This window comes from Hippocampus zosterae, chromosome 18, assembly GCF_025434085.1.
Source record: "Hippocampus zosterae strain Florida chromosome 18, ASM2543408v3, whole genome shotgun sequence".
NCBI classification, from domain to species: domain Eukaryota; kingdom Metazoa; phylum Chordata; class Actinopteri; order Syngnathiformes; family Syngnathidae; genus Hippocampus; species Hippocampus zosterae.
Window position 1 is genome coordinate 2,633,918 of NC_067468.1, and position 17,644 is coordinate 2,651,561.

The 17,644-nt window shown below is 45.6% G+C and overlaps 1 protein-coding gene, 2 long non-coding RNA genes and 1 other non-coding gene across 8 annotated transcripts in view; 1 reads left to right on the forward strand and 3 right to left on the reverse strand.

The window, feature by feature from the left end:
* Positions 1–17,644, reverse strand: part of LOC127590738 (uncharacterized) — a 90,552-nt gene that overhangs the window by 20,479 nt on the left and 52,429 nt on the right. The gene's annotated exons all lie outside the window — the stretch shown is intronic.
* Positions 1,443–17,644, reverse strand: part of LOC127590686 (uncharacterized) — a 56,078-nt gene continuing 39,876 nt past the window's right edge. For 2 of the 5 annotated variants that reach the window (XR_007959732.1, XR_007959735.1), the window contains 3 exons: positions 12,684–16,526; positions 10,771–12,422; positions 9,337–10,729 (listed from right to left, as the gene is read on the reverse strand). Coding sequence is in view for 1 of the 5 variants with exons in the window: in XM_052050122.1 (XP_051906082.1) it covers positions 4,191–5,123 (933 nt within the window). In the remaining 4 variants the exon portion in view is untranslated. Of the gene's footprint in view, positions 6,438–7,432; positions 7,550–9,336; positions 10,730–10,770; positions 12,423–12,683; positions 16,527–17,644 lie in introns of those variants that run through there. The other 3 variants (XR_007959733.1, XR_007959734.1, XM_052050122.1) reach the window with 3 other exon arrangements.
* On the reverse strand, positions 11,883–11,955 carry trnaf-gaa (transfer RNA phenylalanine (anticodon GAA)). Its single transcript has one exon. It is a non-coding gene; the product is annotated as a tRNA-Phe (tRNA).
* LOC127590727 (uncharacterized) overlaps positions 15,974–17,644 on the forward strand; it is a 39,757-nt gene continuing 38,086 nt past the window's right edge. The window contains exon 1 of the long non-coding RNA XR_007959738.1: positions 15,974–16,115. This is a non-coding gene — a long non-coding RNA (uncharacterized LOC127590727). The remainder of the gene's footprint in view (positions 16,116–17,644) is intronic.

Genomic DNA, 17,644 nt, shown 5'->3' on the forward strand with positions numbered 1-17,644 from the left:
AGAAAAGGCAGAAGTGACTGTGGACAGGCATGCGGCAAAGAAGTTGGCCAATCATGGGTTCAATCAAGGGTGGGCGTGTATATATACATATATGGAGAGGGAGAGAGAGAGATAGAAGGCAGACGTAAAAGAGGAAAGGCATGCAGCCTTCCGCCAATGGGTGAAGGGTGGGCGTGTAAGTGGACGCTAAGGGGTCACCCCAAGCAGGTACCAACACCTGTATAGAGTGTGGCAATGTGCATTGTTGCAAAACAACTTCGGTTTTAGTTTCTAAGAACCCCCGAAAATAAATTCTACAAAGAGACACGCCAACGAAGCTCAGTTCAAACTTCAAGCCATCGGTTATGTTTTTGGCATGCGTGCCCATTTCACAGCAGCGGTGAAAAACCAAGTCAAGCAACTGAACTCTGAGCTTGCCGTTATTCCCGGAGGCTTGACTAAAGAACTCCAACCGCTGGACATCGGCATCAATCGGGTGTTCAAAGTAAAGTTGCGAACGGCATGGGAACAATTAATGATTGATGGGAAACACAACTTTACAAGGAGTGAGAGGCAGCGCTGGGCGAGTTACACCACAATTTGCGAATGGATTGTGGCTGCTTGGACGAACGTGTCTGCTTGCACTGTTGTTCGAGTTTTTGGCAAAGCCGGTACATTTCTGTGGAGCCACAGCAATGAGAGTGACTCTGACAACGAGAGGGAACGCGGCGTTTTTGATGGATTACCGGTAATTGTTCGATTCTGATACAGAGGATGAGGACTTTGGATTTCTGAGTGATGATTGATCGAAAAACGTGAGTACATTGTACGATGGCTAAATAAAATAAAACAGAACTCAGTTTTGCTTCCGTTGCCTTTTTAAAAACGTGTTTTTAGCTTGTATCAGTATGCTTCAAGCTAACGTGTTTTTAGCATGCGCGCATGCATGCCGTATGTTTAAGCTGGCGTATGTTTTACCACTTTAAAACTGCGGCCAATAATACAGTGTGTTTTGTCTATGTGTAAAATACAGAAATCGCACCCATTAATGAGACTGCGCCCAACCATACGGTGCGGCGAATGGTCGTGAAAATACGGTATTCTCAGGTGATCCTCTGAACTTTATAGAGTGGAGTACAAGCTTCAAAGCTCTGATAGAGGCAATGCTCAAACCCTGCAGATTGGTTGTATCATTTACAAAGGTACATAGCAGGGGAGGCAAAATCTTCTCTTGAAGGCAGTTTTTATAGACGAGACGAAGAAGCCTATCAGCAAGCATGGGATCGACTCAACACCAGATTAGACAGCAGACCAGAACTCTGCAATCTTTGGTATATCCCTCATCAAGGTGTGTACCACCCCCGGAAACCGAACAAGATCCGCGTGGTCTTTGACTGTTCTGCAAAGTACAAAGGCACCTCACTGAATGACCATCTGTTAACAGGCCTTACAAATGGCCTCACAGCTGTACGATGTCGTTTCAGGAAACACCCTGTTGCAATTATGTGTGATGTAGAAAAAATGTTTCATAGGTTTCATGTTTGAAAGGAGGACAGAGATTAGTTGCATTTTCTCTGGTGGGAAAATGGAGACTTAGATTCACAACCCACAGAATACCGTATGAAGGTGCATTTATTCGGAGCATCATCTTCCCCTGGCTGTGCCAATTATGCCATGAAATGCCTTGCCAACCTTAATGAGAAACAGTTCCCCAATGCAGCTAATTTCATTCGGAAACATTTCTATGTTGATGAGGGACTCATAAGCGTGGAGTCAGTTGCTGAAGCGAAAGAGCTTGTGAAAAGGGCTCAAGCTCTGTGTGCAAGAGGAAACCTATACCTCCACAAATTCCTTTCCAATAACCGAGAAGTGCTAGATTCAATCAATGTAGCAGAATGTGCTGTGGACGTGAAGAATGTTGATTTCAGGCCTGACGACTTACCAGTGCAAAGAGCGCTTGGGGTAAGATGGAAGATCGAAAGTGACAGTTTCTCCTTCAAGGTGTCACTTGATAAAAGACCCACCACACGAAGAGGGATTCTTTCTGTTGTAGCCTCTTTATACGATCCTCTCGGATTTTTAGCTCCATTCATCCTTGACGGAAAGAGGATACTACAAGAGATGTATCAGAGAGGTACAGGATGGGACGATCTACTACCGATGGACTTAAAGTTAAGGTAGGAGATTTGGGTAGAGGATTTGGAAAACCTTGATCAAATCAACATTGCAAAATGTTTTATATCGGACAGGTTTGGCAAGGTACAGAGAATTGAGCTTCACCACTTTTCTGACGCTAGCAGCCAAGGGTATGGTCAGTGTAGCTACATCAGGTTGTTAAGCAAAGAGAAGGTGAACTGCTCCTTTGTCATTGGCAAAGCGAGAGTGGCTCCAACCAAAATACTCACCATACCAAGGCTGGAGCTAAGCGCAGCAGTAACCTCAGCAGTCGTGAGCAAGATGTTACGGGAGGAGTTGGAAGTCAAAATAGATGAAGAATATTTTTGGACAGACTCTCGAGTGGTTCTAGGATATATTAACAATGACGCTAAACGATTCCATGTCTTTGTTGCAAATCGGGTCCAGAGAATTTGAGAAAACAGTGATGCAAAGCGGTGGTACTACGTCGACACAGGAGACAACCCTGCAGACCATGCCTCCAGAGGCCTGAACGTGGCAGGTCTCATTAACTCAAATTGGCTCACCGATCCAAGGTTTTTATGGGAGAGAGATATAGCCATAAACGAGGTGACACCTGAGCTACTGGTGGGAGATCCGGAGGTGAGGATTGTACAAGTGTTAAAGACAGAGGCTGTAAGGCAATTTGACATTCAATAGCTTCTGTCACGGATTTCAAAATGGGCAACAGCAGTTAATGTCATTGCTCACATCCAACGGCTAGCCAAGATAATCAAAACCACAAAACCTTTAAATGTAAAAGAAAAAAGGCAAGCTACAGTGACCCTTGTTAAACTGTACAGCCAAGACCAATAGTAAAACACAGATAAAATAATAAATAAAGAAAGAAAGATATAAGGCGGCTAGAAAAGTCTGAATAGGTGGGTTTTGAATAAGGAAAGAGAGTCAATATTACGAATGTTGGGAGGAAGTGAGTTCCAGAGTTTGGGGGCAGAGCGACTGAAGGCTCTGCACCCCATTGTACTGAGACGGGCCGAGACGGGCAGAGGGTAGAAAAAGGTGGAGGGAGGATGAGGACCTGAGTGAGCGAGAGGGAATGGAGATTTGAAGAAGATCTGACATATAGGGGGGCTCAAGGTTATGGATGGCTTTGAATGTATAGAGAAGTAATTTGAAGTTGATTCTAAGTTTGACAGGAAGCCAGTGGAGCTGTCGGAGGATGGGGGTGATTTGATGGAAGGAGGGGGTTCTCGTGATGATCCTTATGGAGGAATTTTTGATGGACACCAAAGAGGAGTGAGTTGCAGTAGTCAATACGGGAAGTGACGAGACTGTGAACAAGGATAGCGGTGGTGTGCGGAGTGAGTGAGGGACGGAGGCGGTTTATATTGCGAACGTGGAAATGAGCGGACCGGGTAATGTTATTGATGTGGGAGTGAAAGGATAGTGAACTGTCAAGGATGACTCAGACTCTTCACCTGGGGGAAAGGGGATATAGTGGCATTATCAATTGTGAGGGAGAAACTGTCGGCTTTGTTTAGAGTGGATTTGGTACCGACGAGTAGGAGTTCAGTTTTATTGCTTTTTAGCTTGAGGAAATTATGGGTGAACCAAGATTTGATTTCTGAGAGACACTGAGAGAGGGATGAGGGTGGGAGAGAAGCGTCGGGTTTGCTGGAGAGATAGAGCTGGGTGTCATCCGCAAAGCCCGATGTCGCTGCTATAGTTCCTGGTTGTGTGGATCAGGGAATCTATGTCCCTTTCGCTCTTAGCATACAGCTTTATGTCATTTTCCACATCCTCAGAGTTCGCAACGAAGGCTCTTAGGGTCCTGTTCACCTTATACAACTCCAAGCATTCAGTGATCCATGTATGTGGCATCGAGTCATAGGCTTTCTTGTAATCAATCCAGGCTGTGCACAGGTTGGTACGTCGGGACCTGCAGTCGTGTGCGACTGTTCTGTCAACCAGGAGCTGATGTTTGGCTCCTCTGGTATCTCTACCAATGCCCTTCTGCGCTTCGTTCATGTATTGATCCATGTGTCCACTTATCTTAGCCGCAATGATGCCTGACATTAGCTTCCATGTTGTGGACAGGTTATTGGCCGATAGTTGGATGGGACTGCACCCTTCGAGGGATCCTTCATGATCAGGATCGTTCGCCCTTCGGTTAGCCATTCTGGGTGAGTCCCATCCCTCAGCAGCTGGTTCATTTGTACTGCTAGGCGCTCATGGAGTGCTGTGAGTTTCTTTAGCCAGTAGGTGTGGCCTGGTGCTGTCCAGTTCTTCATATCTGAGACTCTTTCCTGTATGTCTGCCACTGTTATGGTAACTGGGTTCTGTTCAGGGAGGTTGCTGTGCTCCTCTCTCAGGGTCACCAGCCATTGTGCACTGCCGTTATGTGCAACTGCCTTCTCCCATATGCCTTTGCAGTACCTTTCAGTTTCCAGTCTTGGTGGGTCAGCTCTGTTGTTAGGACCTTGCCACTGAGCGTACACTTTCGCAGGTCGTGTTGCGAACAGCCTGTTTATTCGTCTGGCCTCATTCTCTTTCGTGTACCGCTTTAGGCGACTGGACAAGGCTTGGAGGAGCCTTTGTTTGGCAGTTTCGAGTGCTTCAGGTATGGTCATCTGGATGTACCTCTCGGGTATCGGCCTTTTCATCATACCTCTCTGGACCTCTGTCAATTGACTCACATCTTTCCGGGCCGCCTTGATCTTAGCCTCCAACCGTCTTTTCCATGGTGGGTAACGTATCTCATGGCTTCCATGGTTGCTCTTATAGCCCAGAGTCTCCAGGATCACTGATGCTGAAGCGTATATCAGCTCATTGGTTTCTGTGATCGTTACGGTAGGGATCTCCCTCAGTGCTGCATTCACACGTTGTAATCGGTTTCTAGGTTGCCCAGCTTTCATTCTCGCCATGATCTTAGCTTTCAGGTCAGTTGCTGCGTCGCTCAGCATTTCATTCATTGGGGCTGGCCACCCAATCTCATCATCTGCAGTCATTGGGCCTTGCCTCCCAATCTCTTGTATGACCTCCTCCTCTGATCTGGCAGCCTGTGGCCCTTCACCATGGAACCTGCGTTGTACCTCATCAATCTCAAGTTGTGACAGCAGTTGCCGTTTGTGGATGTTGGAACACTGAGCTACTAGTGGTTTCGTGGTCAACCGTGACTGTGGGTTTCATAGTAACCATTTAGCCCACATTCTCTGCATGTAGCCCCTCTGACTAGGGTTGCTTGAGTAGTAGGATTCCAACAGAGCCATGTTATCGCATCTCGCCCATCTCCGCTTCGTTCCAGTAGCCCATTTTTTCATCAAGGTGCTCTGGTTCCCCAGCACCTGACGCAGACCTTGTTTGGCCGGGCGACGTCTGAGCCGGCATGTCATTCGTTTTATTGTCCCTCATCATTGTATGAGGTAGGCATTAGCGTGAAGGATCTTGCCCAAGGACCCACACTGGATGGTGTTATGTGCTCATTTTTGCCCCAAGCGGGATTCGAACCACCGTCTCCCGTATGACAAACCGATGCCTTACCAACTGAGCTATCCAGCCGCTAATATCTTTTTCCTATGGCCTTCTTTGAATCATACAAGGACAACACACTTTCCTTGCCTGGTAATTTGTAATCCACAAGTCGCAATATTGGCGAAACAAGAATATACTTGGGCTCTTGTAGAAGGGCTTTATGAGCCATTGTTTCAAAGGAAGGCTGTAAGATATTCTTTGGCGGGAGGAAGTGGGAACCCATCCTTGTAAATACGTCAAGCAAGTCCTCTTCATCACTTTCCTCCATTGTGCTCTGGAGGCCCTTCTCAACTGCCGACCTCTCAATGGGAGGAAGGTAGTTAAGGAATGATGAAATTAGGATGTCTCGATCAACTGAGTCAATGCCATGGATGCAAGCTAGCACGAAAGCCTTTGATAGCCTCACTGGCATGATACCACGGTCTAATAATCCTTTCATCCAGATCCGCCCAACCGCTTGCCATTCAGCCTCACAGAAATCTGGCCTTAGCCTTGGAACCCGCTCTGTTTCCCCTTCACGCAAGAAATTGTTCCCAGAATGCACTGTAAGCCTCCCTTGACACACCAGCATCATCAATAGCTTTTTCATTTACAAACTTAATCTTTAAATTGAATTCCATTATGCTGCTGTCCATAAACACAGACAAAAGATCATCAACAACCTTGATCCTACAAATGGATGCATGCCATGGTGTCCTTGGATCTCCTAGATTGTTAGATGAGGTTGAAGGGGATAGCTGACTGGTTGAAATTGAGAACAAGTCTTGCGGTAAACGATGTGGTCCACTGTCCTTTAAAAAACATGAAAAAGGTAGCAGAGGTGAAATATGAACTCAACTCAACTGTATTTCTCGAGCACTTTCAAACATCAATCGCTGCTGCATACAAAGTGCTGTACATGGAGCAACTAACAAATACAACAGTAAAGCAATAAATCAGTAACAAAGATCGTAGATAGCACCAAACAGTAAGACTAAGATCAAATCTGAGTCAAGCCGAGTCAAACGCCAAAGAATACAAGTGAGTTTTGAGGTGGGTTTTAAAGATGGGCACCAAGGGGGAGGTCAGTGGGAGGTCATTCCAGAGAGAGGGACCAGCAACGGAAAAGGCTCGATTCCCTCTGAGCCTCTGTTTTGTTCTAGGTACTTCTAATAATGTCTGGTCCGCAGACCTCAGGCGCTGGGCAGGTGTGTAGGGGCGGATGAGCTCAGAGAGGTGATTGAAATGATGCCGGGTCCTATAAATGCCTGCCAAGGACCAACAAACTACGGTAAGCACTCAAGGGAAAATTGCAGTTCAAGACTGACATTAAAGTGAGGTGTCTCAAATAATTTCATGGAAGGTATTTTTGAAATTATATACAGTATTTTGGTTTGTGGGCCGCCCAGTGGTCCAGTGGTTAGCGCGTCAACCTCACAGTGCAGAGGTCGTGCGTTTGATCCCAGCTCCGGCCTGCCAGTGTGGAGTTTGCATGTTTTCCTTGGGGCCTGTGTGGGTTTTCTCGGGTACTCCGGTTTCCGTCCACATTCCAAAAACATACTTGGCAGGTTGATGGTACACTCGAAATTGTCCCTAGTTGTGAGCGCGGATGGTTGTTCGCAGAATAGCCTTCTGTTGGTCAATGGGAAACGGACAATAGAGTATGCCAATTGGTTGCGTGTCGCCACGGATCACTACTATCCACTAGTTTCAGTGAGAAAAGGGTATTATTATATTACTTAACAGTTGTGTAAAATCATTAAGTAGTTTAGAAAAAGCATTCAGGATTACTTGCAGTAGAGCTTACCTGTGCAGTCTGTGCTCCCTCCTCTTGTCGGGACTGTACAACTTGTGAAGCCAGTTCATTGGCAGAAGGCAACAGGAGTTGTGAAGCCTGTTCAGTCCACCCAGATATCTCAGTACTCTGAAGAATGAATTTAACAATGTGTTAAATGACAAATGTATGATTCTATGACCCATAAAATGTTTTAGCCTGTTTGAAGACTGTTATTTACAGTACACTGAAAGTCTTTCCAAATGACTGTTTGGTGCATATGCACAAACAACAGTCAGGACCCGTCCCCCCACCCGAAGGCGGAGGGAGGCAACCCTCTCGTCTACCGGTGTGAACCCCAATGTTTAGGCACTGAGCCGGGGGACAATGAACATGCCCACACCTGCTCTGCGCCTCTCACCGTGAGCAACTCCAGAGTGGAAGAGAGTCCAACGCCTCTCGAGAAGACTGGTACCAGAACCCAGCCTGTGTGTGGAGGCAAGTCCGACTATATCCAGTCGGAACCTCTCTGCCTCACACACCAGCTCGGGCTCCTTCGATGCCAGAGAGGTGACATTCCATGTCCCAAGAGCTAGCTTCTGCAGCCGAGGATCGGACCGCCAGGGTCTCCGCCTTTGGCTGCCGCCCAGCTCGCATTGTACCGCACCCCTTTGACCCCTCCCACGGGTGGAGAAACCATGGGAAGGGGGACCCATGTTACCTCTTCGGGCTGAGCCCGGCCGGGACCCATGGGTGTAGGCCACCAGGCGCTCGCCAACGAGCCCCACCTCAAGGCCTGGCTCCAGAGGGGGGCCCCGGTGACCCGCGTCCGGGCAAGGGAAACTGAGTACCATTTTATTTTATTTTATTTTATTTTTAATAAGGGGCTTTGTGAGCCGTGCTTTGTCTGGTCCCTCACCGAGGACCTGTTTGCCATGGGTGACCATGCCAGGGGGATAAAGCCCCAGACAACTTAGCTCCAAGGATCATTGGGACACACAAACCCCTCCACCACGGTAAGGTGACAGCTCACGGAGAGGTAATGGGATCTTATCGGCCAAAATCACAACAGCGAGTCACAGGATGCAACGTAGTACAATAATTGCATTCAAGAAAGAATTTCCCTGCCTTACATGGCGAAACCTGGGATTAAACCAGGGACCTTTAGATGTTCATTGTAACTCTCTCCCAACTGAGCTACTTCGGCCTCATTTGAGGTTAACTATGGCCTTTTCATCAATCAATTAACTCATTGAATACCACCCCTCACTGGAGCAACCCCCTCAATCCCTCAATTTATGGCGCATATTTTCATCCACATCTATTTTACTGAATTTTGACTGATTTGCAAGGCCCACAGAATTTTCTGTTCTATGGCTATATAAACATGCAACCTGTCAAAAGAAATGCGAGACTCTCTCACTTCAGCAGAAAAAAGGTTGGTTTCTATCTTTCTCCGTTCATTAGTAATCAGCATTAGAAAACTGCTAGGTTTTATGGAAAAGGCCGATTTTCTGCAGATATCCAGAGAAAATGAGCTTTTTGTAATTTCAAGCATCATTTCAAGTTTTACACAATTTTTTTCTTTTTGTGACAGCTCAAATACGTAATGTGTTCTTCCTACAAAAGAACATTACAAATAATGTTTTTATAGCAAAATAATTTATTTGCACACAACAAAACTATTGAACAATGAACGAAAGTGCAGCTGTGGAGAGGATGGTTTTTGGCTTCAATCCACATCGATTCATCCCACCACGTCCAGATGCACGACCTATAAATTATAGAAACATAAAAAGTTGCAAATATATATTGCTGCAGAGTGAGGTACAATAATTGTATTTACCTTTCTTTCCACCATCAAGGCAAAGAGTTGTCATCTTTTGGCTTCTGGTTGGACAATCTGTAATTTATAGAAGTATGTACAATTACCACCCTTTTATTTTTCTATTTTTTATTGTTGCTTTCCACTTACTGTACATTTCAACATCTCTCACACACACATACATGCTCGCACACTACTATTTACACCATTCATTCCACGTTGCTCAGCATCCAATTTGAAATGAAATGGAATATGAATTCGGCGGCCCGGTACTCCAGTGGTTCGCACGTCGACTTCACAGTGCAGGGGGTTCAAGTCCAGGTCTGGCCTCCCTGTGTGGAGTTTGCATGTTCTCCCCGGGCCTGCGTGGGTTTCCTCCCACATTCCAAAAACGTGCGTGGCAGGCTGATTGAACACTCCAAATTGTCCCTAGGTGTGAATGTGAGCATGGATGGTTGTTCGTCTCTGTGTGCCCTGCGATTGGCTGGCAACCGATTCAGGGTGTCCTCCGCCTACTGCCCGAAGACAGCTGGGATAGGCTCCAGCACCCCCCGTGACCCTCGTGAAGATCAAGCGGTTCGGGAAATGAATGGAATATGAATTTAACACGAGTGGTTTTAGCAGAGCTGAGCGGACCAAATGTGTCCTGTTTTTTTATTGTTTTGATTAGTTTTTTTAAAAACCTATGGCGACACGCAAGTCACCACATTTATGGCGCATATTTTCATCCACATCTATGAGACGCATCAACCGTACATAAATGATTAGTTTTAATGGCAACTTTATAGTACAGGTATAGCGGGGAATGTAGCAGTGCATAAAAGTGACTGATGAGGCATAAGAAGTGATGAAGTTTTGAATGGGAACTTGCAAGCTAGTCAGCAGTTACCTCCTCGTTCCAGCGGCTCTGGCGAGAACTCTCAGCTGCTTTCCGTTATGTCCGAAGACACGTATTCGTTCGACGTATCGGGATCCAAATCCAATTCATCGTCTTCACCGTTGTCATTACGAGACGATTACAGTGAATCGCTGACGTGTGCCCGGTGTCGGCCATGCGAAGCAATGCAGCCTCTTTGCCGTCCTCACTGGAAGTCGCCAGGGAGACAATTTGTGGGCGATGTGCGCCACGGGAGGCACAAAATGCTCTGCCAAGCGATCTGCCAAGGGCATCTGCCATGCCCTGACGTTGAGCATGTTCATCTCCATCAGATGACCTCGAAACTGGGCGTGAGGTATGAGGGCTGAGTGTAGCACGCGATATTTGCGCAGGTTGACGTTCGTTTGAGAGGTGCTGCTTTCGATTACGTGACCAAAGCGTCATCTTCTCTTCTACACAAACACCATCTCCTTAGTTGTTTTGTTTTGAGGACGCTTTTATACCGAAAAAAAAAACAATCCTCAAGTGTTCGTTGTTTCCTTTTCTCCATTGTTGCTAGTTGCTAATTGATGGATTGATTATTTTTAGTCATCATACATTCGCTTATTAGATTGATTTATTGATTATGCTTGAAAAGAAGAACGCTTATGCTTGCAATCATTAATTGACTATGCCTGAAATGAAGAACGCTTCTGCTTTTGATAAAGATATATTCTTTATTATGTACTCACATTTATAAATCCTTTTAGACTCAAGAATGCTTAGTGCACTGTGTGGAAGTTTAGGGATGCAACAACCTTTCCGCGGATGTGGTTGGGAAGAGATAAGTGTTAAGACTGAACAGTGAGCAAGGTTGGACAGTGAATGGAGCCATCAACACCAGCTGCAACGTGATGTTTTTGTAACAATTGAACACATGTACGTAATTTAGAGAGAGAGAGAGAGAGAGAAAAACCTTTATTAGTCTCACAATGGAGAAGTTCCCAATTCACAAGTTCAGTGTGTGTTCAACAGCCCCCGCCCTTTAGGTTGGACACACCTATGGAGTAGCTTTCCCAATAAATGAGGAGGTGAAGGGGGAGATCGTTAGGGTGACGTGCCGAGAACTGAAACTGAACGCTTCTCCTCGTTCCCTCCTGGTACCAGAATTGAGTCTCCTGTCTCCTCCTTGTGTTTCATTCCTGAGTGTCAAATTGGACCAACCTGACACTAATGTTGCAATCCACTATCCACATACACCCCTCCTCCACTATACGCCCTTTCTGCTTCTGCGGTGTAATCCTGGTGGACTTTTGCACCACTGCCACCTGATGGCCATTTTTTTGCTATTTAACATTGCCGTCAAGCATGATCATTCAGTGAGAAGTTGCATCAGACTCTTGAACCCTCCCCCATGAAAAACGTGATTGACGTATTTTCTCGTCATGGGGAGGGAGCGGCTATGCGCTAATTGACATATTTATACATCAAAGGGTGTAAATGAGTTAATGGGATCGTATCGGCCAAGATGACAGCAAGTCAAAGGACACAACGTAGTTCAGTAATTGCATGAAAGAAACAATTTCTGTGTCTTACATGCCAAAATTCAGGGTTGCAACACTGACCTTGAGATCTTTAGTCTAACGCTCTCCCAACTGATCTTTATCAGTCTCTTCTGGCATTAACTAGGCCGTTTTCACCAGTCAATTAATGGGATGTTATCGCCCAAAATAACAACAGCAAGTCAAAGGACACAGCATAGTACAGCAATCGCAACAAAGAAATGAATTCTGTGCCTTACATGCCAAAACCCGGGGTTGAACAAGGGACCTTTAGATTTTCAGTCGAACGCTCTACCAACTGAGCTATTTTAGTCTGTTGCTGGTTGGACGTGGGCCTTTTCACCAGTCAATTAATGGTAAGGTATCGGTAAAATGACAACAGTGAGTCAAGACACATCGTCGTGCAGTCATCACAAAAACAAAATAATGTCTGTGCCTTACATGCCAAAACACAACCACAGACCTTAACAGCTTGAGTGTGACAACTCTCCTACCTGAGCTATTTCTGTCTGTTGATGGGTGGGCTGAGGATGGTCCACAGTCAGTCAAAAGACACAGTTACGAGTTCACACGATGTTCCTCTCACAGATCCCCGAGGAGATGGTCAGCCAATCCTGTAACTCTTACATGGAAGCTGAGCTTGCAGCGCCTCCTCTGGATGAGCTGGGTAAGATACGCCAGTTTAACATGGAGGAAGATGGAGAGGAAGTGGACAAAGAAGACGAAGAGATCGATGAAGGATCCTCCCATTCTTACGCGGACAAGCTGATCCACAACATGCTGAAACCAAAGACAAAAGCAAATCATGGATGTGTCGACCGGCAGAAGACCACCTGGAACTGGCCTACAAAAAGGTTTTCACTTCATCCATAAGAATGTCGCACACTGTACTAGATTGCTGTGATGCAAACGCACTTATTATTTGTTAATTAAATAATGTATTCATTTAAAAATATATGGGAAGAGGACCTTGAACAAAATAATTGCACAGTGAATCTCACTCGCATTAAAGCTCTCGTGCAACTGCTGAAACACACTCACATTCTCTTAGCTGCTGTGTTCGTGCCTTCAAGTGGGTGATGGCTACCCTCTTCAGCGCTGGCGTGTCAGCACGCAGGTGGAGGCCACGCCCCCCTGAGGTTCTTCACCGGAAACTGCGAGAGCACCCCCTCTAGCAGATGGAGCTCCTGCAGCAGAAGGTTCTGGAAATGCTGGACAAGCAAACAGACATGTACCAGTGCTGCTGTCACAACATGGCACCGCAGCACGAACAGACTTCGTCATTCTCAGGTCCACTCACCAGACGCGGGGACAAAAAATTGACTGGTTGCCAGTCCATCATATGACTCGTCTGGAAAAAATGATCAACATCAATAGACAAAGGACTTGTGTAGAGGAAACACACGTTCGTGTGTTTCACACTGAAACCCACAAGCAAACCAAGGACCCTTCTGTCCTCAGTCGCATGCTTTCCCAGCTGTGTGTGTGTGTGTGTGCGTGTGTGTGTGTGTGGCCAGCGCTCTCCATTTTGTTGCGCAAAGCATAAATGCTTTGTTATGCCCTCCCCCCGAATCCCCTCAACCACCGCACCACCCCTAACAGAACCAAACATTATCTGAGCATTTCTCAGTTCTGCCTTATTTGACAAAACTAACCTGAATGTCTGACACGCTTATGGTAACTGGGTTCTGTTCAAGGAGGTTGCTGTGTTCCTCTCTCACAGACATAGAGGAAAGAGTCTTAGAACTGGACAGCACCAGGCTGACAAGGTCAAGGTCCACGACCGGCTCAAGAAACTCAGAGCACTTCATGAGTGCCTACCATCTCAAATGAACCAGTTGCTGAAGGATGAGACTCTCCCAGGATGGCTAACCGAAGGGCGAACAATCCTGATCACGAAGGATCCCTACACGGGAGCAGTCCCATCCACGATATCTGGTTGGTTCGCCATTATCTTGTCAGTCTGTATCTGCAAGTCCCACAGGATCTTCACTCAGTCATTCTCCTCCACCTTTGGAGGTGTTTCCGATTTTGACTTTGGGGTTTCCAGTCCATCCTCCGCACAGATGATTCAGTAGACTATGCCAGACACCTGGTTATGGCGTTCCATTTCACCTTTCCTATCAGCATCTTACACCCTGCAGTTATGTGTTGGATCATCCCAGGTGCCTCTTTGCACAACCTACAACTTGGGTCTTGTCTGGTGTGGTATATAAGGTAAGATAACGTTTATTTTTCCGACACTGGGGAAATTTGCAGTCTACAGCAGCAAAACTAGGGGTGGGTGGGGGGGGGGGGGTAGAAAAGAAAAAAACAAAGTGTTGCATGCACAAAATAAATCTGGGCCTCTATGGCACTGATGCTCAGGGCCTGCTACTGAGCAGCCAGGATGAGTGCTTCTGTGCTGTCCTTAAAGCCAGCCCTCTCGAGCCACTGATAGGACTTCTTGAGATCAGTCACTTCAGTTATGGTGCGGTGGTACATCCCGTGTAGGGGATTGTCCTCCCATGATGGTCCCTCTTCCAACACATAATCCTCTGTTCTCCATTGTCGGAGACATTCTCTGAGTATGTAATCCGTTGAAGCCTTCTCTTTGATGTATAGAAGGAGCTTGGATGTTTCATCCTGGACAGTGGCTCTCACACTCACAAGTCCCCAGCCCCCTTCCTTATGGCTTGCGTACAGTTTCAGGTTGCTGGATTTGGGATGGAACACTCCATGCCTGGTTAGGAGCTTTCGGGTCTTAACATCAGTGGTCTGAATCTCTTCCTTTGGCCACCTTATTATTCCTGCAGGGTATCTGATCACTGGTAGGACATAGCTGTTTATTGCCCCGGTCTTGTTCTTGCCATTGAGCTGGTTTTTTAGGACCTGCCTCACCCGCTGGAGGTATTTGGCCGTAGCCACTTTCCTTTTTGCCAGTTCGAGGTTGCCTTTGGCTTGTGATGTACCGAGATTGAGATCCCGATGTCACTGCTGTAGACTTTGGTTGTGTGGATCAGGGAGTCTATGTCCTTTGGCTATTAGCTTACAGCTCTACGTCACCCATGTATGACTGATCGTAGCTCCATTTCTGAGGCGGTACCTTGTACCCTAAGCCAACTAATGTTGTGGATTAGTTGGTTTAGGAGGTTCAGTCCAACTTGGCTTTGAGGGAAGTCCTTTGCAGAACAGCAGTGGTAGATGCCACATTTGATGGAAACTTGGGTAAGTGGCTTGTCATTGGCTTCAAGTGTGGTTTTCCAAAACCTCATTGAGTTCGCAACAAAGCATCTGAGGGTCCTGTTCACCTTATACAACTTCAAGCATTCAGTGATCCATGTGTGTGACATTGAGTCATAGGCGTTCTTGTTATCAATCCAGGCTGTGTGACTGTTCTGTCAACCAGGAATACTATTATAACACCGATAACAACGATTTTGTAATTAATGACTACCAAAAAAAATCAAAAAAACTTTTCAGTGTGGAAAAAAAGCATATCAAATACATTTCGCCTTGGTGCATGAATTTATGAAGCCTGCTAACATTAGATGTGAAAACGTCATTGAGAATTGTTCATCTGATCAACACACTTGTGATTTTTCATCTGAGACTTCCACGAAAATCTTTGGCCACAAAGTGAGCACGAAAAGGGTTTCTCGCCAGCGTGGATGTTTTGATGTCTTCTTAAATGTCCCTTAAAAAAGAATGTCCGGTCACAGTCAGGGCATGCAAAAGGTTTCTCACCAGTGTGATTTCTGATGTGTATTTTAAAGTTTCTTTTCTGAGCGAAGCTTTGGCCAGAATCTGAACAGGCAGAAGATTTCTCACCAGTGTGGGTTGTTGAGTGTGTTTTTAAGAGTTGCTTCTGAGAGAATCTTTGGCCACAATCTGAGCAGGCAAAAGGTTTCTCACCAGTGTGAGTTCTGATGTGCTTTTTTAAGCTTTCCTTCTGAGAGAACCTATGGTCACAATGTGAGCAGGCAAAAGGTTTCTCACCGGTGTGGGTTCTTGAGTGTACTTTTAAGTTTCCCCTCTGAGAGAATCTTTGGCCACAAACTGAGCACAAAAAGGGTTTCTCACCGGTGTGGGTTCTTTTGTGACATACCAAATTTCCCTTACAAGAAAATTTTTGCCCACACTCCGAACAGGAAAAATCTTTCTCACCAGTGTGGGTTCTTGAGTGTAATTCTAAGTGAGGCTTCCGAGAGAATCTTTGGCCACAAACTAAGCAGGCAAAAGGTTTCTCACCAGTGTGTGTTCTTGTGTGGCTTTTTAAGTGTCCCTTCTCAGAGAATCTTCGGCCACAAACTGAGCAGGCAAAAGGTTTCTCACCTGTGTGTGTTCTTGTGTGGCTTTTTAAGTGTCCCTTCTCAGAGAATCTTTGGCCACAAACTGAGCAGGCAAAAGGTTTCTCACCAGTATGCGTTCTTGAGTGTAATTTTAAGTGATGCTTCACAGAAAATCTTTGGCCACAAACTAAGCAGTCAAAAGGTTTCTCACCATTGTGAGTTCTTGAGTGTACTTTTAAGTTTCCCCTCTGAGAGAATCTTTGGCCACAGTCTGAACAGGTGAATGGTTTCTCGCCAGTGTGGGTTCTCATGTGTCTTTTGAAAGGACTCTCATAAGGAAACGTCTTCCCACACTGAGAACATTTCCATGGTTTGTTGTCAGTGTGACATGTCTGATCACCATCAGACTCTTCATACTCATCATCATCAACGTTTGATGATGTGTTGTGACTCTGCTTCGGGCAAGGGTGCTCTGGCTCCTCCTCTCTTTTAATGTATGGGGCCTGCTGCTCTTCTCCCTCTTTAAAGCAGGAGACTTCTCTGCTCTCCTCTTCCTGTTTAATATGAGGGGGTTTTGCATCCAGCCGCTCAGGAGAAGCTTCTTTGCTGATATCTGCAAGACACGAAAAGACAAACACAATTGGGATTATGGTTTATAATTACAATGAAGGTTATTAGGAGAGTCAGACGAGTTCAGATTATTACTCACTATGTCACATGAGCAGCTTCAGTTATTGGTGTTGGATTTTTTGAATTTCTATCCTTGGTAATTATTTTTTTGTCATTAATTGTTTTTATCCATGGTTATTTGTGGTTCAGACTCAGACTCAGTCTGACATTGCACATTTTTGAGTGGTGGATCAGTTCAAAGCGCAAATTCTACCTTGGACTGGCAGCCCCTATGCATTGTGGAGTATGTAGTGTTCAAAAAGGTGATTCAGCTCCTTCAACCCACATACTGCATGTTTGGCCAACAAGAAAGCCTCTTGTGCAAGTTACATAAGGCAGTCGTTAATATGAGCAATTTCTTTCATCTGAAATCTAAATGTATCAATTTGATTGTGGTTTAATTTTCTGATCATCAAACAAATGGTTGTTGTTTTCCTTTGATGACCTTTGGCAGCACTTAGATTAGATGGCAAAGTGGGGAGACTTGGGAGAAGTGCAACTGCAGATGCAATGGCTAAAATTCAGCGATATTTAGGAGAGGGGAATATTGCACCGACCAAGATCCTCTGGCATACTGGAACAGCCAGCAACAGCCTATCCCAACAAATTCCAACAACCTCTTCCAAACGCCATCATCACGGTCATATGAGCGTATGTTCTCCACGGCAGAAGAAATAGCTTGCAAGAATTGCAACAGAAAGACACACACACACACAAATTATTATAATAACAGTTTCTAATATTCCGAATAAAGGTTTGTTCAGTATGTTCGTAAATATCAGCAATACAAAATAATGTAACTTATTCACACCAAAAAAAAGATGACCCTCCTGTGGGGACCTCTCGTTGGTTTACCTCTAGTGCCCTGCCACACCCCTTTATTCCATTCCCGAGGAGTTTTTTTCATTATGTTTCAATCACAAATTTGGCAGAAGTTGATTTTTGGATATCTGGACATGATTTTGGAAACGCATCAAGAGTTTGGGCAGAAAAGAGGACAAGGGACAAAAAACAGTAAGATGATGCGTTTTGATGCACTTCAGTTTTGCGATAATCAGAAAC